Source organism: Microtus pennsylvanicus, chromosome 1 (assembly GCF_037038515.1).
Source record: "Microtus pennsylvanicus isolate mMicPen1 chromosome 1, mMicPen1.hap1, whole genome shotgun sequence".
Taxonomy (NCBI): Eukaryota; Metazoa; Chordata; class Mammalia; order Rodentia; family Cricetidae; genus Microtus; species Microtus pennsylvanicus.
The window spans coordinates 140924523-140950439 of NC_134579.1; the positions used below are offsets into that span (position 1 = coordinate 140924523).

At 37.7% G+C, this 25917-nt stretch overlaps 1 protein-coding gene across 2 annotated transcripts in view; it reads right to left on the reverse strand.

The window, feature by feature from the left end:
- Positions 1-1988: 1988 nt before the first annotated feature.
- The window catches only part of LOC142859270 (uncharacterized), a 77647-nt gene continuing 53718 nt past the window's right edge, over positions 1989-25917 (reverse strand). For both annotated transcript variants that reach the window (XM_075989571.1, XM_075989570.1), the window contains exons 3-13: positions 25304-25477; positions 23868-23974; positions 20565-20626; positions 18010-18046; positions 16286-16347; positions 12477-12510; positions 10527-10588; positions 6179-6240; positions 3996-4029; positions 2604-2661; positions 1989-2021 (exon numbers count right to left, since the gene is read on the reverse strand). In XM_075989571.1, coding sequence (XP_075845686.1) covers positions 6215-6240; positions 10527-10588; positions 12477-12510; positions 16286-16347; positions 18010-18046; positions 20565-20626; positions 23868-23974; positions 25304-25477 — 564 coding nt within the window. In that variant the 3' untranslated portion in view covers positions 1989-2021; positions 2604-2661; positions 3996-4029; positions 6179-6214. The remainder of the gene's footprint in view (positions 2022-2603; positions 2662-3995; positions 4030-6178; positions 6241-10526; positions 10589-12476; positions 12511-16285; positions 16348-18009; positions 18047-20564; positions 20627-23867; positions 23975-25303; positions 25478-25917) is intronic.

Below are 25917 nucleotides of genomic sequence, written 5' to 3' on the forward strand. Positions count from 1 at the left end.
GAGAGCCAGTGTGATGGCTAAATGGAGGAAGGCACTTGCCAGCATGACTGACAACTTGAATTTGATACCTGAGCCTGGAATGAGAAAACTTACTCCTATATACATTATCCTTTGACCTCCACACTTCTGCTTGGTGCACATGTTCCTTGCCTCCCCCCATCCTCCAAATAAATAGAGACCAGAGTGTCCTTGAACTGACAGAGAACAGTCAGCCTCTGCTTCGTGATTACAGGGATTAAAGGTGTGCACCAACATGCCCAGCCTCCTATTGCTCTTTGTGCTGCCTCTGGGTTCTCTGGATTTCAATGTGTCAAAGTGGCCTAGGGCTAGCAGTTTAGGAAACATCCTGAGACTGACTACTCAGTTCCACTGATGATATACTCTATTTGTGTACCAAACAGATTCATTCTGGGGACTGGAAAGATGGCTCAGTAGTTTATGACACTTATTCCTCTTGCAGAGACCTGGACTAGATTCGAGCACCCACACATATGCTGACAACCATCTGGAACACCAATTCCAGGAGATCGAATGCTGTCTTGGGTGTCTGTGGGCAGCACACACACAAGGTGAATGGAGAGAATGCATGCAAAATATTTATACACATAAAATAAATCAGTTTAAAACATTGTATGTATGTTATGTGCACTCACATTGACAGTTATGACTCCAGGAGTCTTTAGTTTTTATTCTCTGTATTTCATGAGTCCTCCACAACTGTGATAAAAGTTACTCACTTTCTGATTTTTGTTTCCATAGTCTAATTTGCTATCACTTACACCTTAGAACAGGGATTCTCAACCTGTGAACCCATTTGGGAATCATAGGACCTTTTTACAGAGATCATCTAAGGCCATGTGGAAACACAGATATCGACATTATGATTCATCACATTGGCAAAATTACAGTTATGAAGGAGCAGCAAAAATCATTTTACAGTTAGGATCACCACATGAGAAATTGTATTGAATGTTCACAGCATAAGGAATATTGAGAACTACTGTCTTAGAAGGGGACAGGCTAGCATGGGTATTCATAGGAATGAGAGTATGAGGGAGATGAAAGATATGTTCAAGGCTTTGTCTTCTCTGACATGATTTGCAACTCTACAGACTTAGAAACACAAAGTCAACATTCTCTTCACAGGCAAATATGTTACTTTTTAAATTAATAGGAATTACCATCAAGCATGATTTCTTTTTAGAGAGTTCAGGCAGTGCCTCTCCCAGACTACTTAGGTCTAGCATTGATTTTGATCTGCTAAGACCTGCTTGGTCCTGATTCTTCATTGCAGCGATCTTCTTGGAATACACAATTTGTTTCTCTATGATCTGCAATGAAAAGACAGAGGATCAATTTTCCTGGTTTGATTAGGAAATGAACTCTTGATTTGGGGTGCACAATATCAAAACTACTTTATTCCTTACTAGCTAGATTGAGAAAATCATGAATTTGAAATTTGGCCTTTCCCTGTGATTGAGACTAAACTTAACTCACTATATTTTAAACTTTCTGAATCTTATTTGAGATGATTATTACTTTTAATAGCCCCACTTCATCAGTGTTTCTCTTCTATGTTAGGGAGGCAAAATGTGTATTATTTTCAACTTATAAATATACTCTCACTTACTAGTGTCCTCCATATCATAGTATCTGTGAAACTGCTTTATAGAAACCCATTTTTCTGCTGAGTCCCATTCAAAAGTCATTAATATTCAACTTCTGATTCACACAACACTTACTCGAAGGCTCCAGGTTACAAACAGGATTCCTAACCTCCAGCAGCTCACAGTGATGAGGTCACATTACTATGAACACATAAATGCTAAGTATAACCCTAAGATATTTTAAATAGGTGAACATGATACAAAGAATCAGAGTGTATATTATTGTCAAATACAGAGCAAATATCCAGAAACCAAAGTGTTACTATATGGTATTGAATCTTCACATCTACAATTGCTGGCTAATTGGGGAAAAATACTTACCGTGTACCTGGAGGAAGAGTTGTCAATATCCTCCTAGTGGAATCAAATAGAAAACAGACTGTAATCTCTTCATAATGAAAACTTGGTTGAACAGATTACAAATAGCTAAATTTCCAAAATTTCTTGCTAATGTAAACACAGAAGAAAAGAGACAAACAGAGGAGATGCTTTTATCTGTGATCCTGAAATAGGAATATCCAAGGGAAGAGAAAACCTACCTGCAATTATGCTGAGAGAAAAGGCACCTGGGTGATGCCTGGACCACTACAATAACCGGACCCTCTAAAATGTATTCAGATGTATCACCACAGTTGTTTTTAAAATAAGTCTAATGTGTATCTATTTCTGCAAACCATCCTTGATCAAGCACAAGGCATCTTCTAATATATGAGAACTACACTCAATCTTCCACTCCCTGTGTTTCCAGTTTATTCTCTTATTGGGCCACCGCTATCTGCAAGGACTTACTGCTCACTGGAATTTATAGAAAGGATGGTTCACTGATACCAAACACTTTTCTCTGACCAAATTTCCATATAAAACTGTGATAGGTAGAGTACTGCTGCATTTTAACAAAATTCATAAGGGAACAAATTTCACAAAGGAGAATTTTACCTTAATAGCAGAGGCGGTGGCCGTGTCCTCTGTTGTAACATGAGGGTTTTCAGAGAGCCTTTAGAATAAAAACATGCAGTGAGGGGTGAGTTTGGTCCTTAGAGCATCTCTCTTGAAAGATTTGTTATCTGTGCACTAAGTGACATTTTTGCATTTATGTAATTCAACGTTGAGCCCCGTTTTAAAAAGTTTTTACTTTGGCAGTTTCAACTTGTCTCAATCTATGTAACATTCAGTGAAGACTCACTCATAGTTCTATTTAAAAATGAAAATTTAAAAAGCCAGTGGTTTGGGAGATGGCTCAGTCAATAAGAATGTTTGCTGCAAACACAGATCAACCTGAGTTTGAATCCTCAGCATCCACATAAAAAACTGGGCATGGACACATGCACATGTACCCCAGTACTGTGGGTGGAACAGGCTACCAATTGGGCTTGTTGGCTGCCAGACCAGCTCCAGGGTCAGTCAGAGATCTTATGTCAAATGGATAAGTTAGAGAATGATGCAAGACACCAATATCCTCCTCTTTCCCTCATGTCTGCACAAAAAAATATGCAAAGCATGCAACAGGCACAGACACATGCACACATGCACCACACACACACACATCCAATCACATAAGAGGGGGAAATGGCAAGTTTTGCACACACTTGTTATGATGCTTGCAGTAACTGATTGTTTTGAGCACTTAATGCTCCTATTTCATTTGTTCCCCTAAACCTAAAGTACCATGGCCTGTTTTTTGTAAAAAAAAAAAAAAATTAGGCATTTCATTTCATAGCACTCTCTTCAAAGAGTTGCTTTGGGAAAACATGAAATGTACTCTATGTCTAAGCATTAAGTTGCCATCAATCTCAGAAGTCATCATATTTTGGGGCTTTGAAGATTTGATAGTGTGTCCACATGCATATGTTGAAACTCTTTATACTCAAGGGTATTTCTGAGTCATTTTATAGGACACTAGGGAGCAACATTGTCCCCTCAGTTTTGATTCATCTGATCTACAGCTAATGAAAGCTGAATTATGCCTCAGATACAGCGTGCAATGCTGTTAGGACTCCCTGACTGTGGTGGTGATTCAGCAGATAAAATGCTGGCTGTGCATATGGGAGAATGGGAGATGGATGCCCAGGGTCCACGTGAGGCCTGTTGGTCTTGTGTGCTTCTAAAATCCTGCTGAGCTTTGGTGAGATTGCAGGTGGAGACAGAGCATACTCTCACATTTTCTGGATGTCTTGCCTGGATTGCTGGCCTGGGGCTTGCATTCATGAATTCAGCTTTCATTAGCGAATAATCAAGAAGCTAAAATTGTCTTACACAGAGGAAAACTTGGTGCCAGCTTCTGAACTTTATATTCTCTACATACTGTATTTAAAATCCAGACATTCTTACCCGAGTGGAATTTGGTCTTGATTTCTTCCATTATCTACAGAGTAGAAAGGCAAAATATGTTATAAGCAACTGTAGAAAAAGGAGCATTGAATGCCAAGGCCAATGCTTCGTTACTACATATACTTTGAATCTGTGTAGCCTTCAAGGTGAATACTGATTTATAGACAATAAAAACAAGGATAACTCTTAATTTACACTTCTTTGTATGTTTAAAATACAGAGACAATTTTATCAAAAGTCGATACTAATAATAAATTGGTATACAAAATACCTATGATCATGAGCATTATCAAACAGAGAAACCGACATCTTAACCAGAATCAATATCACAAACTGAAGTGTTCATTGGTAGCACAGTGTTGCTGCTGCTGGATTTGTCTCTGGACTAGTGGTGTTAGGAGAATTGCAAGTGAGCATACTCATCTTGCATGGAAGTGAAAAGAGCCTCTCTAAAGATTAAGTTGAACTTATTTCGTTGAAGATGAAAATTCCAGACACAGGAAAGCTAAGTCTATGAGGACCGCTCTTTGAAGCATAGCAAAAGTTAAGAAACACAGGTAGACCAAGGGCAAAGAATTTCCAGATGCCAGGGTGGCAAAGCTACAGAGAAAGAGAGAGAGGGCATTGTGTGTACTCTCCTCAAGTGCTTCTGAGGAAGCTGCAGAAGCCCCTCAGTTCTAGCTTCTGGTCCCTCGCTAATGGGCAGTGCAAAGAAGCTCAGCACTAACTGCTATCACTTCCCATGGTAAGAGCTATGGGAAAGCCCCCTGCAGTAGTTATGCACCCTGAACTGTATCTCTAGGGTGAGAAGCATGGAAGAAACATGGGGAAAAAGCAGCAATTCCATGGGAGTAGTACCTCACAGGAAACGTTTGTGTCCACACATACACGGCTTCAAGTGAGCAGCTTTCACTGCACACTAACAGCCCACCCTCTCCAAAGGAATAAAGCAAATTTTTGCTTATTTCATTCACAGTATGGAAACTGCAGTATAACCTCCTTGGCATTGCCTATGGCTGAGGCAGAGCATTTGTCCCACCAACAAATGGACTGCCAGTGAGGCTTAGCATGTGGGAGACCTCCATCAACCATCGTCACCACAAAGGAAATTTAGTGTGGAAATAATGTAAAGGACAGTCACCCACATTACAATAATACTGACTCTTTTCAATAAAGTCTCTCAGACCCTCTACACTCCATGTACTCCTATTCACTTGATGCTGTGCTCTCTATAGGCAAGGTAGGTGTGAAGACACTGTGGTGACAGCGGAGAGCCCAAACTCTGCAGTGTTCCTCCCACTCTTAGAATCTTATCCAGACTCAGTGGGCCAGTCAGTGCTGTCCCCTGCAGAATGATGCCCTTCTCTCAGCCTTCCTCCTACTGTGGTAAATTGTTCTGGAAATTATGTCTATCAGCATATAAACCAAGTATCACCATATCCTACACTAATAAAACCAAAGGAAAAACGGTGCTGGCAGTATAGCCATTAGGGCAAGCGCTAGTCTAGAATGCTTAGAATGGCAATGTTCAATCTGCAGCACTGCCTACAGGATTCAAAGTCCATTTTTTAAAAAAGTTGACCAAGCCTATTATTTCTTATGCCAAGAAACAGTCAGATTAAATAGCAGATAATTAAAGATAAACATAAAACCATATGTGAATTTTCTAATATGTCTAAGTAGAGAAATTATAGAAAGGAACAAAACCCATAAAAATGTAGTTAATTTAGTTCTCAAAATCCTTAATGAAAGTAATTGAATACTGTATTTCTGTTTTTTACATGATCACCTTTCATTGACACTAATATATATGTAGCATAAATGTAATATATTTATTAGAAAAATGAAAGAAAAATTCATTTTATAACAAGCAAAATTGCTGTCACATAATTCTATAGGACACATACTGTGGACTAGTTAGAGGTCCTTTTATTTATACCAAGATACTGTGTGCATCATAGGCTCATGTTAAATAAATAAACATGGTCCAGATAATATAGTTTGATACTGAAATTTCTCAGAAAATCATTTATGAAATAATTTTGAATGTGAAGAACATTAGGAAGCAAATTTTAAAAAATGAAATTACGTTTATATCTTATTTACTTTGTTCCTTTTTTGAATGAATGAAGTTGCTATTGAAACTAGGGAAGTAGCAGCAAAGTATTCATGATTACTCTTACCTCCACTGATCTGAAGAGACTTCTTAAGTATTGGTTTCAGCTCTCCAGGTTGTCGTATGCCGCTGTTGCATATTTTAAAATGTAATATTTTAATATTCATACAAGAACATTTACCAAATGCTTTGATTATTTGCTGTTTGATTTCCTAACATACATTAGAGATTTACAGTCAAGCATTAACTTGTCCTTCAATCAGTTGATTAGGTTTGGTGACACTTTTTTAAAACTTTTCCCATGTGAAAGAAAGGAAAGATTTAGTCCACAGAAATTAGTCCACCAAAAGCATAGAAACACACGAGGGAGAGAAAGAGAGAAAGACAGACAGACAGAGATAGATAGATAGAGAAAGAGAGACAGAGAGAGAGAGAGAACACAAAAGACAGTAGTTTCTTTCCAGCACATTTTTTTAAAGTGTAGTAACTGATGGTCACTCTTGTGCTCAATGTAATTAGTACCCCGATTCCACTTGTCATGTCATCGTCTGTTCCTAGAGCATCACAGAACCCCTCTCTCTCAGGTTACTTTGTGGGCTCTCAATGCTTGTGATGCTATCTCTCACAAGGTTTGTTTGTGGACCATAGAATACATTCCTGTTTCTGCTAGCACTCTGACAAGATACCATGGCCTAGGATATGCTCAGGCTATCCCTTAGTAGTCCATTCATGAGTGAATCTTGAAACCACAATCGGCCTGTTCCTATGCCAAATGAGCATTGCTATTAACTTAATGAGATAAAAATATGAACAAACAACAATAAAACTCAGTGGATAATTTCAGGTTATTAGCTTGAGACAGTTTAGAATTCCTAGTAGAAGAGAACATGGTTTTTACAAGGTGTGTCTTTGAACAATTGTAGCTACTGTAATTTATGAATCTGCACTTTGGACCTTTTAACTTGAAGTAATTTATTAATAAATAATTAGTAATAAGCAGTTTACTAATGTGTATCGAATGCTTTATGATACATGTTCCCACAAATGATAACACAATTGTCCTCTATTATGGAAGTAATCAATTAAGATGAGCACAGAACTAGCTTGACATGCCACCTTTAATTTTCTGCCAAATCAGTGTCTGAGATAGCAGATCACTGACAGAAGGGGCCTTTTACTCTACGTTCATGTCCTACTGATGGGGAAGACAAAGCCCCTTTTATAGACACATAAAGAGTAAACATGCCACAGTTTGGCTCTCTACATCCAGATAATCTACTGAGATCCAGAGACTTTATTACTGTAGAAAACAGCTCACAGGGATGGAAAAGTGATGGATGGAGCACTGTGGTAGGAGGAAGGCATGGGATCTTCCACCATCTCTAAAAGGGTCCTATGCAGAACAAAAGGGCCTCTGCATGTGGAGATGGTGTCAAAGGAAGAAAGTAATTTGTTGGCTTCTTGTAATACTGTGTGATAATGCAGAATGATCCCAAATCCTGTCAGCTCTCAGAATGACAAATGCGATGAAGATCTAGTTCACTAGCTGATTTCAGAAAAAATTTGAAAAGGCACTAAGTGTCAGATGGACATAGTGAGTGTGGTTATCATCAGTAGGCTCATTTTCCAAAACGCAGAATTGGTACTTGGGACATGATGGTTGAGTATACAACTCATGTCCACGATCTAAAAACAACAATATTTCTGGCTAAAATACATTGATAATACTATGGGGATTGTAAGACAAAGCAAAAATTGAGTGTATAAATCAGTATCTATCTGAGAATACAACCAATAATTGGCTTGTTATCTTGGAATTTCCTTAGTATTATTGTATTCTTAGACCTTACCTGCAAAAAGGCTTCTTATTGGTACTGTAATGTACTTCTAAAAAAATCAAAATGAATTTGTTACAATGCTAGAGAAATATAACATATAAAATGATTAGATACATAGTATCCATTTTTGAGACTAATCTAGACTATTCTAGAGTAAATACTCTTTTTTAGTATTTTTGTTCATGGAGAATTAATCCATTTTGTTTATTTCAAATCAAACAAGACTTAAACTTATCAAGCACAATACCTAAAAATAAACAATCACCTTGTGATTCCCAAGACAGCCAGAACTACATAACAATAAAACTGTGTCTCACAAACAAAACAGATTCAAAATGGAAAACAAGATCCATGGGCCTATACATATTTTTGTTCTTCAAGGAAACGAAGAACCTTGTTGAGCCTTTTAGTTAAAATTGTTCATTTTATCAGGCAAATTCCTACCACTGGAACTATATGTATTGTTTCTGTCTTTTGTATAAGGATGAAACCTGGCAGAAAGAAAGAGAAGAGGGACAGAGACCTTTACATAACAGCTCAAGGGAGGGCAGGCATCAAGCTTCCTCTCCTCACCCCCTTTGGGGAAAGAATATCGTTAGTTCCATCTCTGTTCCCAGATTTATATGCAGCTTAAAGGATGCTCATGATAGCAGGCATCATCTCCCCTGAAATGAATTACTGGAAAGATCTCTCCCTTGGGAGTAATAACCCCAAGCTCGACCTCAAGTGCAAGAGCATCAGAGAAGCAGCTGTGAGACTGGAGCAGCAAATTCCATGGGCTTCCTTCTGACATAGGATCATTGTACATGTTTACATATGTAAACAATAAACTCACTCAATCCTTCACTGTTCACTTGCAGTTTGCTTTTAGAAATGAAACATTGGAGGCTGGCAGTGGTGGCTCACACCTTTAATCCCAGTGCTTGGAAACAGAGGCAGGAGGCTCTATGGGAGTTCAAGGCAAGCTTGTGTAGAGAATACATTAAAGGGCAGGCTCCAAATATACATACAGAAAAACCCTGTCTCCAAAAAAACCCTAAAATAAACATAAACAAACCAAAAAAGAAATGAAATCATTCATTTTTGTCTTGTTTAAAGTCAAGGAAACTTAGTGTGCCTTTTTAGCATTCCCCCATGTCTCAGGACAGCCACTTGAGCCACCAACTAGTGGACTGGGATTGCGGCTCAGTAGGAAAGCCTATGCTTATTATGCAGGAGGCCTCAGTCAGTCTCACCACCACAGATGCCATGAACAGCAAACTTCATAATAAAGTGACACAAAGCAGTCTCCATTACAATAATATTGACTCTCTTCATCTTACCTCTTGAGGAAAGAGGGTTTTGGATTCACTACCTAGTGTGGTTGTCACTGGCAACTTAGGTATAAAAGACACTGTGATGACAGTTAGTCAAAGTAAATACTACGTGGTGTTCCTGACACTGCCACAAAGTCTCTCCAGACTCAATGGAGAAGCAGATAATTCTTTGAAATACAGAATGATGTCATTTTCTTCACTTTGCTTTTTGTTTCAATTTTTTTAAGATTTATTACATCTACAGTGTTTTGTCTACATATATTCCTGAAGGCCAGAAGAGGGCACCAGATCTCATTACAGATGGTTGTGAGCCACCATGTGGTTGCTGGGAATTGAACTCAGGACCTCTGGAAGAGCTGCCAGTGCTCTTCACCTCTGAGCCATCTCTCCAGCTCCTTGTTTCAGTTTTTATTCTTGAATCATGCTTTGGAGCATGGAAATGATATACACCCTTACCATGTTCTATTTAACAAAAACAGAAGGCAGAGATAATGGGTAGGGTGCTTGCCTACAATGCTCCCAAAGCCTTATGCTCAACCTCTAGCACTTCAGAGAAGAGAAAGAAAGAAAGAAAGAAAGAAAGAAAGAAAGAAAGAAAGAAAGAAAGAAAGAAAGAAAGAAAGGATTGATTTAGGGGTGGAAGGAACGAGGGGAGACAGGGACCAAGAAAAAGGAAGAAGAAAAAGAAAGAAAAGGAAAACATATAAGGATTGTTAAGTCTTCCTAAAATCAATGCATTCACTGTAAAAGAAACACTTCCACCCTAAAGTAGGAGATTTCTAAAGAAAACAATTATACAGTATGCCAAAACTTTCCAAACTGAGAACTTTCACAGACATTTAAGAACTCAGATGATTTAATAACATCATAAGGTAGGAAATTAGTTAATGAAAATAATTGATTAAGGTTTTTTGTGACTTAATTTCATTTTAGTGGCAGTGAGATGTGTTAGCGATATGCAGTACAAAATACAAGGCATTTGTCATAAAACTCAAGAAGAATCTGTATTTCTGACAATCCTATTTGCTGCAATGTGACTATGGAAGACATGTGCTGTGTAAAGATGTTTTCTCATTTATTCAAAGGCTGTACAGATATCAGCATTAAAGTGAAATAAGCAATGTTTTGACAAAAATACTTCACACTTGAAAGTGCTTGATTTATACTTGTTTTCCTTAACTCCTTTTTGGGATCTAAAAATCTTTACTCTTCCTTATTCCTTCTTCTTCGGGGAAGGTAGGACAGATGGAGTAATTCTTACCTTTGTTAAAGGTGACATACTTTTTCTTTCTCTGCTCTGGCTCTCTTGTCATTGTTCCTTCACTGTGACATATGTTGAAAGTGATCATCATTTAATTATCCATATAAAAACACTTAGCATGTTTATAAATTCTTTATTTTTGAGTCCCTAATACATCTTATATTACATATTTACAAAAACATTTTTTGAAACAGAATCTCATTATGTATTCCAGCTAACTTTTAATACACTATATGTTTCGTGTTTGTCTTGAAATCAAAGAGATCCATGCCTCCTGCCTCCCACATTCTGGGATTAAAGGCATGGGCAAAGAGGCCAAGCCAAATAATTCTGAATTCATTCTTCAACAGTTGGTGATGATTAATGACTGCTCTCCTTTCCACCTTTCCTCATGGAGAAGAACACAGACAATTTATCTCTTGATTAAAACACACACACGCACACACACACACACACACACACACACACACACACACACACACACACATCCAAGCACACAAGACAGGGGAATGGTGGTTTTTCCACACACTTTGTTCTGATGGTTGCAGTAACTGACTGTTTTGTGCTCTAATTACTTAATGCTCCTATTTCATTTCTTCCCCTAAACCTACAGCACCTTGTCCTGTTTTCTGTCAAGAAACTTTTTAGGCATTACATTTAGTCACTCACTCTCTCCAAGAAATTGCTTTGGGAGCAACATCTTGATCTAAACATCAAACATCGAAAAATCAAAAAATCTAAACCTCAAGCTGCCAACAATATCAGAATTCACCATATTTTGGTGATTTGAAGCTGCTTTATTGGTAGTCTGTGTGCAAGTACATGATGAAATTCTTTTCTTTTTCCTTCTTTTTTTTTTTTGGTTTTTTGAGACAGAGTTTCTCTGTAGTTTTGAAACCTGTCCTGGAACTGGTTCTTGTAAACCAGGCTTGCCTTGAACTCACAGATCCACCTGTCTCTGCTTTCCTGAGTGCTAGGATTAAAAGCATGCACCAAAACCACCTTGATCTATGAGGATCCTCTTTATACGCAATGGCCAATACTTCCTGCACAAGTCTTGAGTATTTACAGGGCACTGCAGAGCCCTCAGCTCTACTCCATCCGAACTACAGCTAAGAGCTCCAAATTTCAGGGCTTCTGGTTGGTAAGCTCTGGACCAACCAGTTTGTTTTTCTAACTTCACCTACCTTGTGAGTCACCACAGTTGGGTAACTCATTAAGGGAGCTATTAACCTGCTGGAAAGAAGCATGTCTATAAGGCCATTCTGAGGTAATCTTTAGCAAAGCGTTGGAGAGTTTTGAACCTTGCCATATTATTCACACTCTTCCCACAGACAACTCAAACAAACAAATTAGTGAAAAAGATTAATGACTTGAAAATGGATTCTTTTACATATATGTGCAAAATATGTTATATGCTGTGTATTTCTATGTATGTGTGATTTAAGATAAATACATGCCAGTGTGTAGGTGTAGGTGTGGTGATTGGAATATAGACTTGGGAGTTGACCCTAACCTTAAGCATTAGTTTACTAGCTGGGTCTCTCACTCATGAATGCAAACCTCAGGCAAGCAATCCAGAAAATGTCAGGGGATGCTCTCTGTCCACGTGCAATCTCATCATAACCTCACCAGAATTTTAGAAGCACACAAGACCAACAGGCCTCATATAGACCCTGGGAATCCGTCTCCCATTTTCTCATATACATAGCCAGCACTTTACCCACTGAATCACCTCCACAGACAGGGAGTCCTAATAGCATTTCATGCTGTATCAGAGGAATAATCAGTTATTTCAAACTATATGCTTCTCCATAGATAAATATTCAGCTTTGATTAGCATATAATCAAGAAGCTGAAACTGCCTCACACAGAGAAAAACATGGTGGCAGCTTCTAAACTTTATATTCGCTACATGCTCAGTGTATTTTAAAATCCAGACCTTCTTACCTGAGTGAGACCTCGTCTTTTAGTCTTCGGCTACCTATAAAGTAGAAAAACAAAATATGTTATAATCAATTGTAAAATATAAGAGCATTAAATGCCAAGGCCAATATTTTTCACTACATATACTTTGTCCCCAAATGAGGCTAAAATTTAAAGTGAATATTGATTTATAGACAACAAATATAGATAACTCTTAATTGAGACTTCTTTGTATGTTTCAAATAGAGACAAACTTATCAAAAGTTACTACTTAAAATAAATTGGTGTACAAAACACCTATGATCTTGAGCACTATAAGACATCTTAACCAGAATCAATATCACAAGCTGAAGTATTAAAGCAGTAGCACAGTGTTGCTGCTGTTGCTTTTGTCTCTGGACTAGTGGTGGTAGGAGAATTGTAAGTGAGTATACTCATCTTGTATGGAAGTGAAAAGAGTTTCTCTAAGGTTTGAGTTGACCTTATTCCATTGAAGATGAAAATTCCAGACACAAGGAAGCTAAATCTATGGTGACTGCCCTTTGCAGCATAGCAAAATTAAAACAAAACAAAACAAAACCACAAGCAGACCAAGGACAATGGCCCCTGCAAAGAATTTCAAACTGATAGGTTGGCAAAGCTCCAGAGAGGGGTCAAGGTGTGTACTCTCCTCAAGTGCTTCTGAGGAAGCTGCAGAAGCCCCTCAGTTCTAGCTTCTGGTCCTTCGCTAATGGGCAGTGCAAAGAAGTTCAGCATTAGTAACTATCACCTCCATGGTAAGAGCTATGGGAAAGCCCCCTGCAGTAGTTATGCACCCTGAACTATATCTCTAGGGTGAGAAGCATGGAAGAAACATGGGGAAAAAGCAGCAATTCCATGGGAGTAGTACCTTACAGGAAACATCAGAGTTCCCACAAACAAAGTATCAAGCTCCCACCGCATGCTAAAAGCCCGCCCTCTGAAAAGGAATAAAGCAAATTCTTGTTTATTTTATTCACAGTATACAAACTGTAATATAACTTCCTTGGCATTGCCTATGGCTGAAACAGAGTGTTGGTCCCACCAACAAATGGACTGCCAATAAGGCTTAGCATGTGGGAGACCACCATCAACCCTCTTTACCACAATGAAAATCCAAGGTGGTGCCTGTTCACCTGCAAGCTCTGTGGAACCCTAAAACACAGTTTGTTCCAACACTGACGGGCCCCAAGAGCCTGCGAGCTCCGTGGAATTCTGAAACACAGCTTGCTCCAATACTCAGGAGACCTAAGAGACAGCCACAGCAAAAATTGGACCAAGATGCCAAGACATTGCTGGCCTCATTTGAAGGAAGAGATGGTAGGTGCCTATGCAAAAATTCCTCCAATATCCTAAAACACAGCATGGTAACACGAGAATCCAGTAGACACACAAAAGGAAGACTTGACCATTCTAACCCAGAAGTAGAAGAAAACAACTTTGAACGTAACTTTATTAAAATGATGAATACCTTTAAAGAGGAAGTGAAAAACTCCCTTAAAGAAATTGAAGAAAAGACAAACAAAGTTGGAAGAAATGAATAAATTCCTCAAAGAAACCCAAAAATACCCATGATAAAACAATCAAACAAGTGAAAGAAACAGTTGAAGACTTGAAGACTGAAATACATGTAATAAAGAAAATACAAACCAAGGGAATTGTGGATATGGAAAATCTGGGTAAATGAACAGGAGCTACAGAGACAAGTATAACCAACAGAATATAAGAGATAGAAGAAAGAATCTCAGGTGCTGAACATACTATAAAGAAAATACTCATTGGTCAAAAAACATTAAATCCAACAAATTCTTAACACAAAACATTCAGGAAATCTGAGCCACCATGTAAAGGCCAACACTAAGAATAATAGGAGTAGAAGAATAAGAACTCCAGCTCAAAGGCACACAAAACATATTCAACAAAATTATAGAAGAAAACTTTCCCAACCTAAAGAAGGATATCCCTATAAAGACACAAGAAGCTTATAGAACACCAAATAGACTGGATCAAAAGAATAGCATCCCCTAGCCATATAATAATCAAAACAAAGAACATACAGAATAATGAAAGAATATGAAAAGGTGCAAAGGAAAATGGTCAAGTAATATATAAGGCAAACCTATCAGAATTATGCCTGACTTCTCAATGGAAACCATGAAAGCCAGAGGTCCTGGATAGATGTGTTGCAGACACTAAGAAACTATGGATACAAGCCCAGGCTACTATACTCAGCAAAGCTTTCACTCACCATCTATAGATAAAGCAAGATACTCCATGACAAAAGCAGATTTAAACAGTACATATCCAAAAACTCAGCCTTACAGAAAGTACTAGTAGGAAAACTTCCACCCAAGGATGCTAACTACACCCACAACACCACAGAAATCTTACTAAAAGAATGTTTCTTAGTAAAAGAAACATTACTAAAACTTAAATCATACATCAAACCACACACACTAATAGTAGGAGATTTCAACACTCCTCTCTATCCAATGGACAGTTCAACCAGACAGAAACTTAAGAGAGAAATAAGAGAACTGACAGATATAAAGAATCACATGGACTTAACAGATATCTATATAACACTCCATACACCCCCCCCCAAAAAAACTCACTCAGAAGGAGTAGAAGACAGGAAATAATCAAACAGAGGGCTGAAATCAGCAAAATAGAAACACAGAAAACAGTACAAAGAATCAATGACACAAAGAGCTGGTTCTTTGAAAAAAAATCAACAAGATTGACAAACCATTATCCAAACTAATCAAAAGATGGAGAGAGATCATTCAAATTAACAAAATCAGAAATGAAAAGAAGGACATAACAACAGACATTGAGAAAATTCAGAGAATCATTAGGTCATTCTACAAAACCTGTACTACACAAAATTGGAAAATGTAAAAGAAATGAACAATTTTTTAGATAGAAACCATATACTCAATGCACCAATCAGTGCTGTCGACTGTAGAATGATGCACTTTCTCAGCCTTCCTTCTATTGTGGCAATTGCTCTGGAAATTATGTCTATTATCATATAAACCAAGTATCATCATATCTTACACTAACTAATAAAACCAAAGGGAAAAGGTGCTGGCAATATAGTCAATAGGGCGTGCGCTACCAGAGAATGTTTATAAGAGCAGTGTTCAATCCCCCAAACTGCCTACAGGACTCAAAGTCCACTTATTTCTTTAAATTTTGGGCAAGCCTATTTTTTCTTAGGTCAAGACTTTTGTCAAGATATATTCAGATTAAATAACAGATAATTAAAGATAAACATAATACCATATGTGAATTGTCTAATATGTCTAAATTGAGAAATTATAGAAGGAGCAAAACCCAGAAAAACTTATTAGCATTTAGTTCTCAAAAAACTTAAAATAATTGAATACTTTATTTTTGGTTTTTTAACATGATCATCTTATTGACATTGACCTTGATGTATATAATAATATGTAGCATAAACACAATGTGGTTTTAATAAAAAATCCATTTATAACAAGCCAACTTGTGGTTGCATAACCATAGAGGACACATACTGTGGAATAGTTAGAGATCTTTTTATTTATACAAAGATATCATGTACATCAGAGGCTCACATTAAATAAACAAACATGTTTCAGATGATAAAGTTTGAGGCTGATAATTTCTCAGAAACTACTTCTTAAATAATTCTGAATCCAAACCCATTTGAAGGCAGATCAAAAGAAGATAGAATTACATTTCTATATTATTTCCTCTGTTCATATTTTGAAAAAACCAAGCTGTTTTTGAAATTAGGGAGTTGGTAGTCAAGTATTCACCTTCACACTTACCTCTCTTAATCAGGAAAGGCTTCTTCAATAGGGATTTTAGCTGTCTTGTTGGTCTTACTGCACTGTGGTATATTTTAAAAAGTAATATTTTAATATTCATATAAAAACATTTACCAAATGTTTGCCTAAAATACATTAGAGATTTACCATCAGCCATTAAATTGTCCTTCAATCAGTTGATTAGGTTTGGTGACAATTTCCTTAACACTTTTTCTCATGTGAAAAAAGAATTTAGTCCACTAAAAACATAGAAACACACACACACACACACACACACACACACACACACACACACACACAAAGAAAGACACTAGTTTCTCCACAGAACTTTTTTAATGCTGTAGAAACTAATGGTCACTCTTGTGCTCAATGTAATTAGTACCCCGATTCCACTTGTCATGTCATCATCTGTTCCTAGAGCATCACAGAACCCCTCTCTCTCAGTTTACTTTGTGGGCTCTCAATGCATGTGATGCTATCTCTCACAAGGTTTGTTTGTGGACCATAGAATACATTCCTGCTTCTGCTAGCACTCTGACAAGATACCATGGCCTAGGATATGCTCAGGCTATCCCTTAGTAGTCCATTCATGAGTGGATTTGAAACTACAATCGGCCTGTTTCTATGCCAAATGAGCATTGCTATTAACTTAACGAGATAAAAATATGAACAAACAACAATAAAACTCAGTGGATAATTTCAGCTTGAGACAGTTTAGAACTCTTAGTAGAAGAGAACATGGTTTTTACAAGGTGTGTCTTTGAACAATTGTAGCTACTGTAATTTATGAAACTGCACTTTGGATATTAACTGTGATGCATTTTGGACCTTTTAACTTGAAGTAATTTATTAATAAATAATTAATAATAAGCAGTTTACTAATGTGTATCGAATGCTTTATGATACATGTTCCCACAAATGATAACACAATTGTCCTCTATTATGGAAGTAATCAATTAAGATGAGCACAGAACTAGCTTGACATGCCACCTTTAATTTTCTGCCAAATCAGTGTCTGAGATAGCAGATCACTGACAGAAGGGGCCTTTTACTCTACGTTCATGTCCTACTGATGGGGAAGACAAAGCCCCTTTTATAGACACATAAAGAGTAAACATGCCACAGTTTGGCTCTCTACATCCAGATAATCTACTGAGATCCAGAGACTTTATTACTGTAGAAAACAGCTCACAAGAATGGACAAGTGATGGATGGAACACTTGTGGTAGGAGGAAGGCATGGGATCTTCTACCAACTATGAAAGGGTGCTACACAGAACAAAAGGGCCTCTGCATGTGGAGATGGTGTCAAAGGAGGTAAACAATTTGTTGATTTCTTGTAACACTATGTGATAATGCAGAATGATCCCAAGTTCTGTCAGCTTTCAGAAAGACAAATGCAATGAAGATCTAGTTCACTAGCTGATTTCAGGAAGTTTTGAAAAGGTAAGGAGGATCAGATGGACATAGTGTGTGTGGTAAACATTAGGAAGCTCATTTTCCAAAACACCGAATTGGTACAGGGGAAGTGATGGTTGAGTAAAAACCTCATGCCCATGATCTAAAAACAATAAATTTTCAGTCTAAGAATACATTGAAAAAACTGTGGGGTTGTAAGACAACATAAAAATTGAGTGTATAAATCGGTATCTATCTGAGAATACAACCAATAATTAGCTTGTTATCTTTGAATTTCCTTAGTCTTTATATATTGTTAGACCTTACCTGCAAGAAGGCCTTATGTCAGTGCTGAAATTTTCTTCTAAAAAAATCAAAATTAAATCATTACAATGCTAGAGAAATATAACATATAAAATTATTAGACAAATAGTATAATTTTTTTAGATGAATCTAGATTATTCTAGAGTAAATACTCCTTTGTAAGAAATTTCCTCATGGGTAATTCATTCATTTTCTTAATATTTCAAATAAAAGAAGACTTAAATTTAACAAGCGTAATACCTAAACAATTGAGATGATCCTAAATGATCTCTCTCAGACAGATGGAGAGTAGCATCCTTACCAGTATAAGCATCAATTGACTGTGTCACAAAATAGCTTCTGTGGTTCTTGTTTGACTTTGGGATAATGACACTTGAGAAAAATTCTAGAGTCTGGATGGTGGCACACAACTTTAATCCCAGCACATGGATGGCAAAGGCAGGTGGATCCCTGTGATTCCCAAGACAACCAGAACTACCTAACAATGAGACGGTGTCTCACAAACAAAACAACAGATTCAAAATGGAAAAAAAAATCCATGAGCCTATACACATTTTTGTTCTTCAGGGAAACAAAGAATCTTGTTCAGCTTTTTAGTTAAAATTGTTCATTTTATGGTACAAAATGCTACCCCTGGGACTACATGTATGGCTTTTGTCTTTTGTATCAGGGTATAACCTAGCAGAAAGAAAGAGAAGAGGGGCAAAGACTTTTACCTAACAGCTCAAGGGAGTGCAACAGGATTCCTCTCCTCATCCCTGTTGAGGGAAGAAGTTCCTTAGTTTTATCTGTGTTCCCAGCCTTATAGGCAGCTTAAAGGATGCTCATGAAAGCAGGCATCATCTCCCCTGAAAAGAACTATTAGAAAGATCCCTACCTTGGTAGTAATAAACCCGAGCTCTTCCTCAGGTGAGAGATCACCAGAGAAGCAGCTGTGAGACTGGAGCAGCAAATTCCATGGGCTTCCTTCTGACATAGGATCATTGTACATATTTACATATGTAAACAATAAACTCACTCAATCCTTCCCTAGACACTTGCAGCTTGCTTTTAGAAATAAACATTTGAGTTGGGCAGTGATGGTACACTCCTTTAATCCCAGCACTTGGTACCAGAGACATACAGATCTCTGTAATTTCAAGCCTAGCCTTGTTTACAGAATGAATTTCAGGTTAGGCTCAAAGTCAACACACAGGAAAACCCTGTCTCACAAAACCAAAATAAACATAAGAAAACAAAACTGAAATGAAACCTTCATTTATTTTTTTGTCTTGATTAAAGTCAGAGAAACTTAATGTGCTTTTAAGCATTCCTCATGACTCAGGAAGGTCATTTGAACCACCAACTAGTGGACTGGGATTGCGGCTCAGTAGGAAAGCCTATGCTTATTATGCAGGAGGCCTCAGTCAGTTCTCACCACCACAAATGCCATGAACAACAAACTTCATAATACAGTGACACAAAGCTGTCTCCATTGCAATAATACTGACTCTCTTCATCTTACCTCTTGAGAGAAGAAGGTTTTGGATTCTCTACCTAGTGTGGTTGCCACTGGCAACTTAGGTATAAAAGACACTGTGATGACAGTTGGTCAAAGTAAATACTACGTGGTGTTCCTGCCACTGCCACAAAGTCTCTGCAGACTCAGTGGGGAAGCAGACAATTCTTTGAAATACAGAATGATGTCATTTTCTACACTCTGCTTTTTTCCAATATTTATTCCTGAATCATGCTTTGCAGCATGGAAATGATATTCACCCTTACCATGTTCTATAAGAAAAACTAAAGAGAAAAGTACTGAAGGTAGGGATAATGGGTAGGGTGCTTGCCTAGAATGCTCCCAAAGCCTTGTGCTCAATGTCTAGCTCTTCAGAAAACCAAATCAAAACAAAAAAGAAGGAAAGAAGAGAAGAAAGGAAGGAAGAAAGAAAGTAAAAGAAAAGGAAAACATGTCAGGATTGATAAGTCTTCATAAACTCAATACATTCATTACAGAACAAAGCTTTCACCCCTAAATGGGAGATTTCTAAAGAAAACAATTATACAGTAGGATAAAACTGTCCAAATTGAGAAATTGCACAGACATTAAAGAGGTCAGAAGATTTTAATTATATAATAAGGTAGGAAATTATTTAATGAAAGTTATTGATTACTGAGGTTGGTTTGTGACATAATTACATTCTAGTGACACCTGTGTACTGTTGTGCAGTACAAAATACAAGACTTTTGTCATAAAACTCAAGGAGATTATGTATTTCTAATAATCCTATTTGCTGCAATGTGACTATGGAGGACACGTGTGTAAAGTTGATTTCTCCTTTATTCAAAGGCAGTACAGATATCAGCATTAATATAAAATAAGCAATGTTTTGACAATATATTTTCACAGTTGAAAGTTCTTTGAAATAAATTCTTAATTAATTCTGACTTTTCAGAATATTTGAAAACCACAGAACTGCATTTATACTGGATTTCCTTAACTCCTTTTTGGGGATCTAAAATCTTTACTCTTCCTTATTTTCTTTAGGGAAGGTAGGAGCAGTTGGAGTCATTCTTACCTTCGTTGGAGTTGGCACACGTTTTCATTGATTGTTCTGATTCTACTGCAGCTGCTCCTCCACTGTGACATATGTTTAAAAGTGATCATTATTTAACTATTCATATAAAAATACTTAGCATGTTTTCTAAATTCTTTATTTTTGAGTCCCTAATATATCTCTCATTAGATATTTACAAATAATTTTTTGAAACAGGTCTCATTATGCAGTCCAGATTATTTTAAACCCACTATATGCATCATGTTGGTCTTGAAATCAAAGAGATCTCTGTGCCTCCTGTTTTCCAAGTTCTGGGATTAAAGGCATGGGCAACAAGGCCCAGCCTAAAAACTCTATACTAATTCTTCAAGAGTTGGTAATGATTAATGACTGCTGTCCTTTCCACCTTCCCTCATAGAGAAGAAACAGAGAAAATTTAGCTCTTGATTAAAACGCACTCTCCTCTCTCTCTCTCTCTCTCTCTCTCTCTCTCTCTCTCTCTCTCTCTCTCTCTCTCGCACACACACACACACACACACACACACACACACACACACACACGAATGATAGCAGTGCTTTTTCCATAGATTTGCTTTGAATGCTCCAGTAACCTTCTATTTCTATGCTCGTGGGTCAGTGTTCCTGTTCCACTCATCTGCCTGCTTGTCCCTATGGCCCCACAGTCCTATCTGTCAGAACTCTTTGGAGGTATTTTGTTGAGTACTATGCTCTCAATGGTCAGTATATGAAAAAGTATTTTTTTTTTTTGCTTCTAAGCATCCTTCTGCCTGCATTCTTAGAAGCCATGACAGTTGTGGCACCTTCAACTTGTTTTAACAGTTCTTTCATGTGTGAATGCTGAAACCACCGCCTGGCTGCTTCTTTGTTCATAAGCCTTTTTGTGTAATCCTGAGTCTTTGTAACTCATGACCAGCTTCCAAACTCAAGAAAAGCAACACTCTTTTGTCAGCTATATTCTTCCCAGGTCAGAGCTAAGACTGCTGTACTTCAGGGCCTATTGCCGTATATTCTGGACCAGCAGCTTTATTTTCCTAGTTTCTGCTTTGGCTGTCATCGCAGTCTTGGAACTTGTCATGGGGACTTTTCACCTGTGGTGTGAACCTAGTCCAAAATAGCACCGCTGCTGAAGTGATCTCCAGAAAACTAAGAAAACCTTCAACCTTGACCACTATTTCCAATGTCTTTTTAGCAGATAATGATCCCCAGTCTTACTAGATCAACAACCTAAACTTACTTTTTCATCTTCATATTTGATATGCATTCTTGTTCACATCTGTGTATGCATTTGTGTCTGTTGATCCCAGTGCATGTTTTTTAGGTCAGAGGACATCCTTAACTGGCAGTCCTTGCCTCCTAACTTAGTTTTGAGGCAGAGTTTCTTGTTGTTAACAGCTGTAAAAAGCAAGACTATCTAAAGTATAACTTTCCAGACAGTCTCCTGTCTCCATCTCCCATGTCCCTCAAGGTTCCCTGAGATTAAGATGCACACAGCACATGAGGCCCTTTCTTTGTTCTGAGGAGTTGAACTCTGAAATCTTAGGTTTGTGTGATAAGTACTTTATTCCTGAGACATGTTCCTAGTCGTGAATTCCTAAAACTGTGCTATTCCATGTCAAAGTCACAAGCATACTTTATTTGCTTCAAAAGTACCAGCTTTACAAATTTCTGTCTATCTTGTACTAAAGGAAGAATAAATGACCTCAAATCGTTCTTCTTAGAGGGAAACACAGGCCCTCTAACTGGATTAGAGGTTTAATTGAAAGTGCTCTGCACTCAGAAGCCTTAGTTCCATAATTAATAGCAATACACTTATAGCCACCTCTTTAATTTAGACCCAAAGTCTTCTTTTAAAAATTGAGTGTTTTAGAGCCAGATAGATGGCTCAGTGGTATACATAATTGTCACAGTAGCCAAGAATTCAACAAAAAGTCAGACACTGTGTAATGTATCTATAATCCCAGCACTTTTATAGTACAAGGGAAGTGGAGGTAGTAAGATACCAAAGAGGCTTCCCAGCCTGCTTACTTGGAGTAAGTGGCCAAGTGCCAAATAAAAATAGAAAAAATGCCTCAAATAAGATGGAAGACAAAGCCATCACACATTGTTGTACTGTGTCTTGGTTGGGAATATCAGTGCATGCACGTCCTCTGACACAAAAACAAGTACATGAAGATGAGGGATGCTAAACCATGTTTAGAACATATGGTATGTCCAAAGTGTATTTTCAATAAAAAATACACAACACACAGGCTTTACTTTTTAATTCATCTGACTTTAAACTTGCATGTATGAACAAAAAAGGTAATCATTTAATTTTTAATGCTGAAATCATCTTAAATACCAAGTGTCCATTTTAGAGCTGCTATTTCTGTGATAAAACACCATGACCAATATGAACTTGGGGACCAAAGGATTCATTTGGCTTATATGTCTGCATCATAGTTCACCATTAAAGGAAGATAGGGCAGGAACTCAAACAGGTAAGGAAGCTGGAGGCAGGAGCTTACAGAGGCCATGGAAGAGAGCTGCTTACTGGCTTTCTCATTCTGCTTTCTTGTGGAACTCAGGGCCATAAGCCCTGGAACAGCACCTCCCATGATGTGTTGGGCCCTTATCCATCAATGACTAATTAAGAAAATGCCTTACAACCAGATCTTATGGAGGCATTTTCTCAATGGAGTCTTAGTTCTTTGTACTCATTTTGGACAAGTGTCCTTATCCAGATTAGCTGTTTCAGGAGTTTGGGTGTACAGATTCACATCTGACTAACACAGTGTCAAGATAGTTCAGACAGGACAGGGGAAAATAATAGCATCTGGTAATATCATCTAATTGATGGATACCCTAAACTATTTGCTTACTCAAATTCACTTAAAGCAAAGTGAGTGATCAAAGAGACAACATGATTTGAAAAACAATATTTAAGTTGAACATATATAAGAAGAAAATATATAAGGAACAGGCTAAAAATAATAAAATTATACATTTCAGTGTTGATAATAAAGTTGACACTTTTCAAAGTAAACAACATTAATGTGAAGTTGCCTTAACAAGTAGAAAATTGCCAATCAAATCAGATTAGAAATGATCACTTGTTTTTGAATGGGAAGCTGAGCCCTGGTACACACTGTTCCTTTGTTTATGTTGGAACAGTCTCTTTTCCAGCTCACACTCCCTGTGAGCTAGTCTTTCTCAATATATGCTTATGAGTTGAAGCCATTTTCCCTCTACCATTTTAATGTTCATTACTTAAGCAATGACACCCTCAAGAACAGCACTAAGATTGTAAAAAAGAAACGGTACCTATTTGGTGTAAGCTCCGAAGGTGCATCTGCACCGTTTTCAATTAAAAACTCCGCCATTTTAAGTTGATTTTCAAACAAAGCGAGTTTATAGGGTGTCAAACCATACTGTAAAGGAAAAATTTCATTTTATAAATTGACATGCTTTTCAAATGAAAAATGTATCACAGATTTTGAAAACAAAATGAGTCACAAAAGGATAGATTTTCCTTCAGCCCTTGCTGCAGATTCACACACACAGGGCTTCCCTTTCCTTTGAAACATCTTTCCCTGTCCAACAATGCCCGTGAACACCACTATTTCCAGAACTTCCCACAAACGCTTGCTGGTTCCAAGTTTCTTAGCTCCATAGAGAGCTCAATTGCCCCAATCCTAAAACATGGAGATAGATTTGGTATGCCTCTGTTGAATGAGTGAACCCAAGTGGCATCTCTGGAGCAGTTTCTCAACCTGTTTTTCAAAACTATTTTCCCTAACCTAAAATTTTTCTCCCAAACCAAACATCGTTTCCAAAAGATGCTGGAGGAAGACCTCAGACTCAAATGGTATGTAAACACAAAGAGTGCTTATTCTTCAGAAATAGCCAGCATGCAACAGTCCATCACCCATATAAAGTGATAATGAGGACCACGGACAAAGACATACAGGCCCTTTTAAAGTGGACGTGGGGAATTCTATCTTTTTAATCTTTTAAATATTTTTTTCAATAATTGGGCAGTCAGGGAGCAGTTACATGGGGGGCATGTTGATTGGACAGAATTAGTAACAGTTTCATCCATTGTGGGATTTTTCTGTCACATATAGTCAGTAGCAGCCAGATCCTGCAACTCTGGTTTCCCGGCCTTAAAAGGCCCGGTTTGGAACTGTTTAGCCAATTGGCTAAACTTGACTGGGGAACTTCCTGGACTCAGGCTCAGGTCATTAATTACAATGGAGTTGCTCCTTATCTAAGATAGAGTCCCATTTTGGCCCCTTTGTTATGTACATATAACATCTGAAAAAGTTAAGTGAAAATGTCTTCTCAGCATGTTTTCTTCAATGATCAAATCTCCACATTTACCTGTGTGCCTGTGACCTTCCCACTCTAGCCTCATCTCTGAGGGACAAGTCACATCAGTAACTTCTTAATTGCAACAGATTTCTGTTTTTTCTACAGACATTTATTTTAAAATTATTTTTTTCTATTGTTTGTGTGTATGTGAAGTATGTGTGGGCCCAAGTCCTTTACTTGTTGAATTTTAAAGTAAAGCCCAAATCTGAAACAAAATGTGCTGTGCTGAGTTCCTTTAAGTTACCTATAAAACTATGAAAAACAGATTTGGAAAAAATGCTTTACTCTGAACAGATTCAGTGAGACTGCTTGAGCTTCAGAATGTGGAAAGTGATCTGAGTGTCATTGCTAGAAGTACATTGTGAATGAAGTTGAATGATTCTTACCTCTGTTTTGGCTTTAATGTCTACATTATACTCCAGCAGTTTGCTCACAACTGGTATATTCCCTCTGCAAATGGCGTGGTGGAGGGCAGCATCGCCATTGGCATCTACAATGTGGGGATCAGCCCCGTGCCTGAGTAGAATAGAGATGCATTCTAAATTGTCCCGCTGGGCGGCCTGTGGGTATTGGATAAAGAAAGAGACACTGAAATCAAGAACTTTAATAAGCATTCCGACAATTCCATTGACTAGTTACCCTTGGATCAGACCAATTATTTAGGTCATGCATATTATCCCTCTCAAGTAACCAGACTTTCCTAAATTCATAACCTCCCCACCAAAGTTTTCCAAGTGGTAGAGTTTCAGAGGTGTGCCACCACACCTAGATATTAAAGGATTTCACTAGCACTGTTTGGCCATTTTTGTAGTGGGGAAGGTTGCTTGTTCATTTGCTTATTTTGATAACTTGACACAGGTTGAAGACACCTGGAAAAAAAGAATCTCACTTGAAGAATTGGCTCCACCAGACTGGACTCTGGGAAGCATGTATAGTATTTTCTTGATTGAGGTTGATCTGGGAGGGCACAGCTTCCTAGGGGTGGTGGCATGACTGGGAA